The sequence below is a fragment of the Schistocerca gregaria genome, chromosome 5 (assembly GCF_023897955.1).
Source record: "Schistocerca gregaria isolate iqSchGreg1 chromosome 5, iqSchGreg1.2, whole genome shotgun sequence".
NCBI lineage: Eukaryota > Metazoa > Arthropoda > Insecta > Orthoptera > Acrididae > Schistocerca > Schistocerca gregaria.
In genome coordinates this window covers 304,275,349-304,288,228 of record NC_064924.1, presented here as the reverse complement: position 1 = coordinate 304,288,228, position 12,880 = coordinate 304,275,349, and the positions used below count along the sequence as shown (strand labels likewise).

The 12,880-nt window shown below is 39.0% G+C and overlaps 1 protein-coding gene across 10 annotated transcripts in view; it reads left to right on the top strand.

Moving 5' to 3' along the window:
- LOC126273157 (rho guanine nucleotide exchange factor 18) overlaps positions 1–12,880 on the top strand; it is a 552,051-nt gene that overhangs the window by 473,786 nt on the left and 65,385 nt on the right. For all 10 annotated transcript variants that reach the window (XM_049976619.1, XM_049976617.1, XM_049976623.1 and 7 more), the window contains one exon: positions 3,382–3,563. In XM_049976619.1, the coding sequence (XP_049832576.1) occupies positions 3,382–3,563 (182 nt within the window). The remainder of the gene's footprint in view (positions 1–3,381; positions 3,564–12,880) is intronic.

Sequence of the window (12,880 nt, the reverse complement as noted above, 5' to 3'; positions counted from 1 at the left end):
AAGATGCTGTAACATACCAAACGAGAAAGCACTGGTAGATAGACACAATAAAAAACACGCAAACACACACAAATTTCAAGCTTTCACAACCCAAGGTTGCTTCATCAGGAAAGAAGGAAGGATAGGGAAAGACGAAAGGATGTGGGTTTTAAGGGAGAGGATAAGGAGTCATTCCAATCCCAGGAGCAGAAAGACTTACCTTAGGGGGGAAAACTTAACTTATATTTTTCCCACGTGTAATGTTTCCCTCTCCTCCAGTTATACATACTTCTATAGCCTTCCATTTGTCCTGTGTTCATACCTCCTTAGCCATTTCGCTTTTTCTGCCAATCTCAGTTTTTATATGTTTGTATTGCCTTTTGCCTGCTTCATTTGCCACATTTTTTATATTTTCTCCTTTTCATCATTTAAATTCAGAATTTCCTGTGATATCCAAGGATTAGTACTAGGCCTTGTCTTTTTACCTATTTGGCCTTTTCCTTTCCTCTTTTTTGGTCCATCAGTGGCTAATTGCATAGTAACCCCTTTGAAGCTCCCAGTAACCTCAGGCTCTTTCATCTTATCCAGGCCCCATCAACTTAATTTCCTATATTTTTGCAATTTCTTAAGTTTTATTCTACAGTTCATAGCCAGTGAATTATGTCTATAATCCTGAAAATGTCATACAGTTTAAAATCTGGTTCCAAAATGTGTGTCTTTCCATTATGTAACCAGTTTGAAACCTTCCTCTGTCTCCAGCTCTCTTTGAAGGATACGACCTTCTTTCTGGATACTTAAACCAAGTGTTGATGATGATTAAACTATCCCCTGTGCAAAATTCTGTTAGGTTGCTTCATTTCTCAATCCTTTGTCCCAGTCTATATTCCCCTACTATTATTTGTTTTCTTTCTTTTTCTACTATCAAATTCCAGTCCTCCATCACAATTAAATTTCCCTCTCTCTCAATTGTCTCAATAATTTATTTTATCTCATCATAGATTCTTTCATTCTCTTCATCCGCAGAGCTATCGGTAGTCGGCATAAAAATTTGTACTACTGTGGTGGACATTGGCATCATGTCTATCTTTGATAATGCATTCACCATACTGTTCGCAGTAGTTTATTTGCATTTCTACTTTGTTAATGGACCAATTTCTATTTTCTTAATGGACCATGTGCGTGCGTGCGTGCGTGCGTGTGTGTGTGTGTGTGTGTGTGTGTGTGTGTGACATATCCTGGACACATTCTAATAGAACTCTTCACTGCAATAATTGCTGTATATATATATTTTTTGTATTTATAACGTTGTACTCACCTGACCAGAAGTCCTGCTCATTCTGGTACCAAACTTCACGAACTCCCACTATATATAACCAACCTATCCATTTGCTTTTGTAGTCACCATCCATAGATTCAAATGGGGGCCTGTTTTACCTTCAGAATATTTTACCCAAGAGGATGCCATCATCATCTAAGCTTACAGAAGCAGGCTGTGTGGGCTAACATTACTAGGCCAGGTCAGTCAATCATCCAGGCTCTTACAACAGCAACTACTGAAAAGACTGCTGTCCCTCTTCAGGAATTACTTGTTTGTCTGGCCTTTCCACAGATATCCCTCCATTGTGGTTGTATGTATGGTACACTTGTATTTATCATTGAGGAACACCGGCCTCCCAAACTTGGTAAGGTCCCTGGTTCATGGGAGAGCCATTTTCCCTCCTATAACTGTACATATTGTGCTAGTTACTTAGCCTACTTTAAAGTGCTTGAATGATGTTCCCAGAAAGGGTACTACTCTAACCAACTAGAAGGAAGCAATAGTGAACAATCTCCATTGGGACACTGCAAAAAGCGTCTCCTATTGAGATTTTTGCATATTGCCTTACATACGAAAGTCCTGTATGCAGTAAGTGAAACAGGATAAAGGTACAAACTATACTGCCATAATGTGGCAGATGAGGAGATATGCACGGACTCTACAGTGACATGAGAAATGTATCAGTGATGCACTATGTTTCTTACTGGTCCATTCTGGTTGATGATTCTTACTTCTTAAAAAGTCGAATAAATATAGTGTCAAACATTTGAAGTTCATCATTGTTCGTACTACCATAATCTGTGATTCTTGACCAGCTACAGCTCTCCCACAAATACTTTATCTATTTCAAAATTACAGAAAGTATTTTGCTTTGTTTCATGAGGATAAATATTTAAAAATCCAAATAATTATATGCTTGTAAAAATTAATGGTATTTTGTGATTCACAGTATTTATGACACTATTGCATTTAGCTTGTAATGTTTGCAAAGTGAACTGAGTTTTGAGTGTTTGTGCTGGTAATATTCGAAGAGTCTGGAGGACTTCGCTCTGTTTGTGAGTTTTGGAAAACAAGCCATATATGCATATGAAACAGACATCCACAACACAAATGTTGATAATAGAAATTTATCAACTCTTCATATATTCTTTCAGCTGTGCAGTGTAGTCTGAGTAGAGGTGTTTTACTGTCTGTTGCAATCAGCAGCCTCAATTTTTTTTGATTCACTGAGTGCAAGTTATTTGGTTAGAGAATTTTATTTAAGCCTCACTATCACACAATTAGAAATAGCGACTAAATAAAAATGGCATCAAAACTTATCACCTTAACCATATGGTGTGCAGCCAATAAAAGCTAGACATTTAATATACCATAATAAAATATAGTTTCAAATGTGATATCAAAATGAGTGTCTGTACTCTTGTAGTTGTCCAGTTTCTTGTTATCAGTAGGTTAAAATCTGACTTCAACATGCTCACTGAATTTCAGAGAAACCCATTCGCATAAAAGTATTACCAACTCATCTTCCTCCACAAAATCCAATCATTCTTCTTCCCTCAATAAAATGTTTGATGCTTCAGTGTACACATCAGTGTTTCATTCCATATTTCAAAATGTTATTGCTCAAAGTTGTAGTGTGTTGTCTACAAAAGTAAAAGGTTGTCATCTGACATGTACTTTTAATGTCTCAGGAAAATTAATTCAGGAACCTCTTGTTTCTTATAAAATTTCTGCATACCTCATACAGTTATTGTAACAGAGGTCACATGTGACATGTTTTCCACTTCACACTGGTAGTTTTACCTCTTTTATCAATTTATCTGATTCATTTTCAGAATTTTCTGTTAAGCACTGCATATTTTTTCGGTACATACAAAAGGGGTATATATGCTGAATGTAGAAACAACAACTATTTTTGTGCAGGAATATATTTCATAATCAGTATTAGCCCTTTGTATGATATGTGTGATTCAACCTCTTGATTTTGATAGAAATGAGTATAGTTCAGACTTCAGTGCCAGCACTCATCTGTAACGGTTGTGTCTCTTACAGTTATGATTATGACAGTATTTCTACTTTGTCAGGTATGCTTCGACAGAAGGATCTTGAACAGGCCCAAATACTGGAAGAAAAAATGGCTTTGCAACAGAAATTATTGGCAGCAGCTGGCGTTGAGAACATACTGAATCCACCAAATTACACTAGTTTGATGTCAGAAGATACTGACAGTTCAGTGATATGGCAAGAAGTAAAGTCAGCAGTGCATGTAAGTATAATTATTGTATCAGTGTCCAAGAGCACTAAGTTTACTTTGTTTTAATTCAGTTGTTCAGTCCTATGTTATAGTGAATTTTAAGTTTGCATCATAAAAGAAGAATTTATTTGCAATAAAACATGAAATATGTAGAAGCCATATAAGTAAATGCACTTCATATGCAAAATTGAACAAGTGGCAATTTCTTTGGCTTGATGTAATCTGATATGTGATGCAGTTTTCACTCTCCTGTACAGGAACTATTTATATCTGGAAGCCACTGATTATGTAGTACTTTGTCTCTTCAGGGGTCCTCTTTAATAAGGTTTTGCTTTTATTTCCTCATGCTCTTCTTTTCTACACCATAATAGGACAATATATAGTAAGTAAGTTTAGAATTATTTTATAGTTTCACAAAAAGATTTGCTTAAAAATGTAAAACTTTTCCTGTGTGAAGCATGACTCAGAATTTGTCTCAAGAAACATACATGGCTCTCCATATTATTCAGTCTGTTGGCACTACTGTTGTTGTTGGCGAGCACTTTGGCTCTCCTCTTTGTGAATCAGATTTGTGTAAAATGGATGGTAAATTAATGGCATAAATTTCATGAGATTCCTGTATTTCATGTACGTAATACTTAGGGCTTAAGGTGGCTTCAAGGGAGTCTCTTCAGAAGCACAACTTATCTACGCTTCCCCTATAACTGTGGCCTCAGATTTAGTTATTCAGAATATTTTATTCTGTTCAGTGACTGCTTATGAAACAGATAAAAAAATCTTCTTCTGCATGTTGTGTATCCCTTTCACAGTAGTTCTTAACTACCGTACCAGGTGTTCAACTGTTTTGAAGTCTGTCTTTTCCATTCTTGCAACAGTTAAGTGTTTGAAGCTTTAGCAACTGCTGTTTGAGGATGTTCTGGGGCATACATTTCTTGCCGACATTCATATTTAGTTATGTCAGGGCTCCCTTAATTCTGATCATACCTGTTCAAAGAATGTATATTCATTGAGTCCTTATAGATAACTGACTAAACAGCTGTATTGTTGTACAAAAATTGGGCAATAGTTATAGGCTGAAGGACATAAGATGAACAGCAACAAAAGTAAAATAAGGGTTATGGAAAGTAGTCAAATTAAATCATGTGATGCTCAGGGAATTAGATGAAGAAATGAGATCATAAAAGTAATAGATTAGTTTTTCTAATAGTGCAACAAAGTAACTGATGATGGCCAAAGTTAAGAGGATATGAAAGTCAGACTGGGAGTAGCCAAAAAGGCATTTCTGGAAAAGAGGAATTTGTTATCGTCAAATATAAATTTAAGTAGCAAGTCATCTTTTTTGAACGTACTTGCGTGGAGTGTAGCCTGGTACACAAGCGAAATTATGGTGATAAAGGGTTCACACAAGAAAAAATAGAAGCTCTTGAAATCTGGTGCTATAAAAGGATGCTGAAGAGTGTATGGATAGAGCAAGTAACCAAAAAAGAGTTACTGAATCACTGAATAGAAAGGGAGAAAAAAATTATATGATAACTTACAATCCTGAGGCACAAAGGAATTAAGTGTGAGGGTAAAAACTGTAGGAGGGGACCAAGGCTTGTTACAATAAGCAGGTTAAAATAGAATTAATGTTGCAGTAGTTAAACAGAAATTAAGAGCCTTACACAGAATAGACTCTTGGAGACCTTTATCAAACCAGTTGTAGGACTGAAGATCAGGGGAAGGCCTTTGATTGCCAAAATTTGTGTTCACTCTGTAATGTTGCCTTTCGGTAATAGGTGGCACTTATACAATGTAATAAAAATTTAAAAACACATCTTCCAGCATCAGCCACATGTATTTAAGGAAAGACTCAGAAAAATCAGTGGGACTTCACTTTCAAGGCTGTGTGGGTGTTGGCCAAGATTAATAGATTACCTATAGAGCCTTGGTTTTGATTTATGACTAGATTCGCTGACATTTTATGTGGTTTATTGAACATGTAACAGTGAGCTTCTAGTGTGTTAATAACCACTTTGGTAGCAGGATATTCAGAGAAGTACCAAGCTTGCTGGCTATGACACTCAATTCCTGAATGTACTGAGTTATTAACTTCCTCTGAAGTGTTTTCCTAGGTGGAAAAGTTGCTGTTCCCTGGCAAGAAAACTGGACTGTATTCTTGGTAGGTGTTTGTTGTCATCTGAAGTCAGGCTGTTGTTTTGACATCACACTAGCATTTGAAATACCCAAAGGTAACAAACTACTTGATATACACACCTTTGCTATTTCTCGAAGTTGAACCTCTTGTGCATCGGCCTGTTAAGTGACTTCCACAGTCTAAGCAATTTACAATACTTATTCAAGGGTAAGGCCTGATAATTCACATGCTTCACGGAGGATTTCTCTATGTGGCATGTTCTTGTGTATGACAACACAAATTGGTGAACCTGTATATGACGACTGACACTGATAGCAGTGAAATGAGTACTTGTGACATAAACCAAAAAGATTCAGTAATCAGCATTTCTAGGTTTGACCTATCTTTTTGTGACTGATGAAAGCACACAGTCAAGTTGCTGCAGTGTGTGCATGGAAGGGGGGGGGGGGGGGGAGGGGACATGTGCGCGCACATGTACCTTTGATAGTACCATTCACAATTCACATATTTCTATGCTACAGTGAATAGAGTATTTCTTTACTATACACTTTCTGTACTGTAACCGAGCGAGGTGGCGGAGTGGTTAGCACATTGGACTCCCACTCAGGAGTACAACGGTTCAAATCCCCGTCCTACCATCCAGATTTAGATTTTCCACGATTTCCCTAAATCACTCCGGGCAAATGCCTGGAGGGTTCCATTGAAAGGGCATGGCAGATTTCCTTCCCCATCCTTGACAAAATCCGAGCTTATGCTCCATCTCTAATGACCTTGATCTCAATGGGACATTAAAACCAACCTTCCTTCCTTCCTTTACTGTAAATGATGTGAGGCTCTGTTTCATTTTGTACAGATTCCCAGTCCTCATAATCATCATACAATGCTGGTAATGCAGATATAAAACCTGCAGGATGCTGTGGTGGTGAAGACAGCTTCTGATGGATAGTCAAGTGTGCTTTCTGTTACATAATAAAGTTTCGCTCCTTCTTCCTTCTTCTACTGCACTTCTAGCTTTTATTTCCCACCGTTGCAGTTGCCCAATTTGCTGCAGTTACTGTTGTAACTTTTGCTCTTACAAATACATTTGTCATTGCCAAGTCTTTAGAAATTACTAGTCCACTTCTCTGGTTGCTCATTCATACACACTATTCAGAATACCTCATGGCCTATTTAATGTTGACCACAGCTGTGCTTGATTGCACAAGTGCAGAATACCAGTAATTTAGAAGATTGGACATAGATTAGATTAGATTAGATTGTCCCTCAGTGCCGTGACAAGAATCTATTCACATCAAAAACCAGTCCATGACCAAGAGTTGTCAACTGTGCAATGACCAGTAATCACAGTAGGGTTCATGAGCAAAGTCTAAGTAATATAGCAGTGTTTTGTATGATTGAAACAGTCTTAGCAGATTGCATAGCTAGGCAGTATGCAAGCATAGTGCCACAAGTGACTTGTAATGCATTGGTTGCCTTATTGTATCTGTGGTAAGAGGTGATTGACCACACCCAGGTGATGTAACATGGCGTATGAAAACATTCACCTCATTCTTATGTAGAGGTGTGAGTGACTGCCCCCAGCTGCGAGGATATCACTGACAATGCGGTATCAGTAGCACTGCCAAAACCTAAACCTTCCATCAGGTACCATGGTATTTAAGTTGTTTTTATCTTTCAGGCTGTGGTTTTGTATTTTTTTCTATATTCATACTATTGTAGAATTAACAAAGCAAATTTGTGAGGTATGGGGTAATCATAAAGAAAATAGAAGAAATGTATTACTGTGCAGCACATCTTAGATGAGAGTCAGCATGTCAGTCTACCATCCAGAGAACCCATTTTGAATTTCCAGTACTTCTAGGGATTGTACCTTGTTCCATGGTTGGAAGGATGGAACAGGGTGCACTTAGTCTCCAAATGCCAGTTGAGAAGCTACTTTAATTACGGGTAATAGATGCAAGGTCTGGAAAGCTGACCACAGCTGATAGAACATTCTGATAACCCCATGCCCCTCTGTACAACCTCCATGTGATGAAAGTGGGAGAAAATGATGTAGTAGCTGGTCGGTATTATGAGGTTGCTGTGGGACTGAATACAATCTTTGTAAAGTAAGAAGTATTACTACATGGAGTGAAACAACTGCTGAAAGTGAACAGTGCTGTGAAAAAAAAAAAATGTAATTGCATTGAAGCCTTTCAATTTGTCTGTGGTTTCCTAAACCCTCTCCTGGACACTGCCAAAATGATTCAATATACACAACTTTGTCTGACTTCTTCCCAAGTTCTTCTATGATATGAGAAAGTATTTAATCTGTAATAATCACACTATTGTATGAACTTTAAACTTAAACTCTTTAAAAGAGAGTCACTGAAGCAAATAAGTTTTTTTAACTTAGGCTTCAGTTTTGTCATGATATATAGTGTCCCAGGAGGAATTGTCAGTGTTCATGGACATGACAGGAAATATCATTCAAAGCAAAAAAATCTGGTAAACATGAGCTCTAAAATGCGTATGTAAAGAGCTATGAGCAGTTGTTCAGCAGAAGAGATATGTTTCACATTAAAGATGAAGACCTACTCATTACTCTTAAGGTAGGCATTTTGGAGCCTAAGTTTACTGGACTTTTTTATTTCAACCCTGTAGAAACAATTGCAGTGACACATTAAATGTTTCCTTCTGAAAGTTGTAGCCACAACATGATTGTGTGCTGAATGAAGCATCTAGAATCAAACAGTACCAGTTGATGTTCTGTGTACCATGTAAAACTGCAAACCTCATTGTCATTCTTTTAATTTCAAAGGTAAATACTAGACATTTAAGAGTAAATTGTGTTTATTCCAAATAGCCAAATAAAGTATTCTGTTTGCTATCTTGAGAGTTGAAGTGTTGTTTATGACCGCCCATACAATAAATACAATAGTTGTTTGCCGCACTTGCGAAGAATATTGTTGAAGTCCTTGCTGGTGACCATGAATAGATTTTTTACAGTTTACCAAAATTGTTGTTGTGGTCTTCAGTCCTGAGACTGGTTTGATGGCTCCATTAAAATTCTGTATTACTCTATCAAAAAGGTCATAATGGATACCTTCTCTCTTTGTCCTGCAGATGAGCTATTTCTTTGTGTCTAATTCATTAAAAGATGGCAATTCCCAGATGCAAGTTTATGTATATACAACAACACAGCCCTCCAAAAGTATCCACATGCAGCTGAAGAGACTTTGTACTAAAGAAAGTACAAAACTACGTAATAGCAGAAAAAATGTTCAGTATTCTACCCTAGTCCATATATTTTTGTATCTTCATCCAGATGTTTATTACAGTCTACAGCTACATCCTTACTCTGCAAACCACTGTTAAACATGTGGCAGAGGGTACTCCCATTGTAGCACACCAGGATTTCTTTCCTTCCCATTTCTGTATGCAGCTCAGGGGAAGTGACTGTTTAAATATATCTGGTGCATGCTGTAACCAGTTTAATATTGTCTTTTTTTGTCCCTACGGAAGTGAAATGTGGAGGACTGTAATGTCCTACTGGATTCCTCACTTACACAGGTTCTTGAAGCTTTGCAAGCAGGTTTTCATAGGTTAGTTGACACCTATCTCCAAGGAACTTCCAGTTCAAGTTTTCAAGCATTTTTGTGCCACTGTCCTGTCAGTCCTGTTTGGTACAGATTCCACGCACTTGAGCATTGTTCTAGGATGAATTGCACAAGTGTTTCATAAGCCTCCTTCTTTGCAGACTGACTGAATTTTCTCAGTACCTTATGAATGAACCCAAATCTTCCACCTGCTATGACTGAGCCTTTGTGATCATTCCATTTCACATTCCCAAAAATTGTTGCACTTAGGCATGTGAGTTGTCTGAATGTATAAGGAGCATTCAAAAAGAAACAAGCCAGAGGCATAATTACAGAAACCAGTGTCTGTATGTTAGAAGTATTGACCCTGACTGTTGGAATACTTTTCGTCCTGTGATACAAGTTTTTGAATGGCTATCTCATAAAATTCTTGGGGCTGCAATGTGAATCAGTTCTGCACATACAGCTGGACATCGTCATCCGAGGTGAATCGTTTACCCTTCACAGCCTTTTTGAGGGGACCAAAAATAGTGTAATCACAGGGAGAGAGGTCCAGACTGTATGGAGGGTGGCCAAGAACCTCCCATGTGAATTTCTGCATGACTGTATTGGCTGTATGAGGCTTTGCATTGTCACCCCACGGGTGAGATTGCCTGGTCATTTTGATTTGATCGGTTGGGGAAGGGTGGTTGAGGTTTGAGAGTAACACTGGGCATTCACTGTTGTCCCTTGCTGCAGGAAGTGAATCAGGAGGAGGTCCAGCTGTATGTTCAGAACTGGTTCACATCACAGCCCCCAGGAATTTTATGAGACAGCCATTCACTGTCTTGTGTCACAGTGGGACAAGTGTCTTAACAGTCAGGGTCAACACGTCTAACATACAGGTACTTGTTTCTGAAATTATGCCTCCAGCTTGTTTCTTTTTGAACGCCCCTTATGATTGGGATTCACTGATATCATAGTCATATGATACTGTATTTTTGCATTTTGGAAATGCACAATTTTCAGCTTCTGAACATTTAAAGCAAGCTGTCAGTACTTGCACCAGTTTGAAATTTTATCAAGATCTGATTGAGTAATAATAATATTTTCTGGGCCAATAGGTCAGTACACAGCATGAACCCCAATGATCCATACACACTTTCCTAGGGCACACATGAAGTTACTTCTACACCTGCCAATTACTCTCCATCTGGGCTGGCATACTGCTTACTTCCTTTCAAGAAATCATAAATCTAGTCAAATATTTCACTTGATATCCTGTATGATAATACTTCAGTTAATAAGATTTGTTGTTGTACTGAGTCGAGAGTTTTTCAGAAGCCAAGAAATACTGCATGCAGCTGATTGCCTTGATCCATAATTTTCATGGTGTTATGTGGGAAGAGCACAAGTTGAGTTTGGCATGGTCAGTGTTTTCAGAACCTGTATTGGCCAGCATGGTGGAGGCCATTCCGTTAGACAACCTCATTATGTTTGAGCCCAGACTGTGCTCTGAGATTTCAGAAGAGAAGACTGCCACTGATATGATATGAAATTGTTTAATGAATCGCTTCTGATATATTTCTTGTATATGAGTGAGACTCGTGCTGTCTTCCAACTGCAGGGCACACTTTTCTTTGTTTGAGTATCTGCAATGTATTGAAGTTAAAAGAGGGGATAACACAGCAACAAATTCTGTATTGAATCTGACAGGGATTCCATCAGGCCTAGGACTTTTATGTAGTGCCGGAAATATGAAGTGTAAATGACTGCTTTTTCCAAAATTGTGTTAATTTCTGTTTAATTGTCATATTCTTCATAAATGTCAAACAGTGGAAATTCGAGGTCGTAGTATTAACATTATTATGAAAAGTATAGTTTGCTACCTGCCATAAAGATGACATGTTGAGTTGCAGACAGGCACAACAAAAATATTGTTACACATTGAGCTTTTGGCTGAACGGGGAGGGATAGTGTGGCTAGGATGATGTCTTGCAGAGCTTGCAGGGACTACAATGCATCGGGACAGCATTCAGAGGCTGGGGCAAGGAGGGGGGGAGGGGGGGGGGGGGTTATATGACATGGGTGCTTTCACAAGTGGGATTTGCCTGTCACAGACTGGAGTATGAAGTGCTGAGTAGGTGGATTGGGTGGGTCTTGTACTTGGGTCTTCTGCAGAGATATGATCCCTGTGGTTAGGGGCTGGGTTTGGTAGTGTTATAGGAGTGGACTAGGATGTTGTGGAGGTTGACTGGGTAACGGAACGACAATTTAGGATAGGTGGAAAAATGTTGAGTAGGGTGTCCCTTATTTCAGGGAATATTGATAGATAACCAAAGCTCTGATGGAGGATGTGGTACATTTGTTCCACTCCAGAAAGGTATAGGGTGATGAAGGGGATGCTCCTTTGTAACTTTTTCTTGGATATGATGGTGGTGTTTGGGGATATGTCATGGGAAAATTTGCGAACTAGATTTGGGGGTAGTGCCTGTCAATGAAGGTCTTTATGGAACCTTCAACATACTGGACAAGGGAGTTCGTGTTGCTGCCATCCCCGAGTGGCCAGGCTGTGTGGAAGGGATTCAGACGATCCGGGTTATGAAGCAACTATTGAAATCAAGCATGTTACGTTTAGCTGCATGCTGTGGCACAGGGAGACCCACTTTGCTGGTGGTCACATTTTGGCAGTGGCCAGTCATCCTGGTGGACAGCTGGTTGGTGGTCATACCAAACGAAAAAGCTGAGATATGATTACAGCAGAGCTGCTGTGTGACATGGCTGCTTTCACAAGTGGCCCGGCATCTGAAGGGGTAGGATAAGCCTATGACGTGACTGGAATAAGGAGTGCTGGTTGGGCGGATTGGGCAAAGACCTTCAGCGTACGGAGCAAGGGAGTTCTTGTCACTGTTGATGCTTCTATCTCATCCGCTTCTCCTGTCCTAGTCAACTCAGCGTGCCACCTTCCTTGACAGTGACCACCACCTCTCTGATGGCTTCAGCCTCACCACTGTCCAATTAATCCCACTAACCACTAACAGTAACTGCATTTCGACAACTGACATCTCTTACCACCCTGGACTGGAACAGCTTAACTACATCCTTTGTCAGGGCTTTGATTATCTATCATCATGCTGTGAAATGAGGGACATCCTACCAAAGATCTTTCCCAGATCTCCTAAAGTGGTGTTCTGTTGCCCATCCTACATCCACAATATATTAGTGCATCCCTGTGCTGCTCCCAATCAAACCCCCTTATCCCAGCGATCACATCACTGTGGAAGACACAGGTGCAAGACCTGTCCAGTCCACCCACCTGGCACTCCTTACTCCAGTCACGTCATAGGCTTATCCTACCTCTTCGGAGTCAGAGGAGTGGCTGGAGATAGCAGTCATGTGTGTATGAGGTGTACTTGCTCTTTTGTATGTCATCTTTATAAATGTAATTCACCAGTCTGTTGTACATTCCTTTAACATTTTTAAAGGATATGATATTCACCATTGACTGCAGAAATTATTTATTGCACAATTGCAATTTGAGCCATAATGCCATTATCAAGCCGTAATTTTGCTTCAGAATATGTTAAACTTTGAAATCCTCTGACATGTATACTTGTCATCATTTCACAATGTAC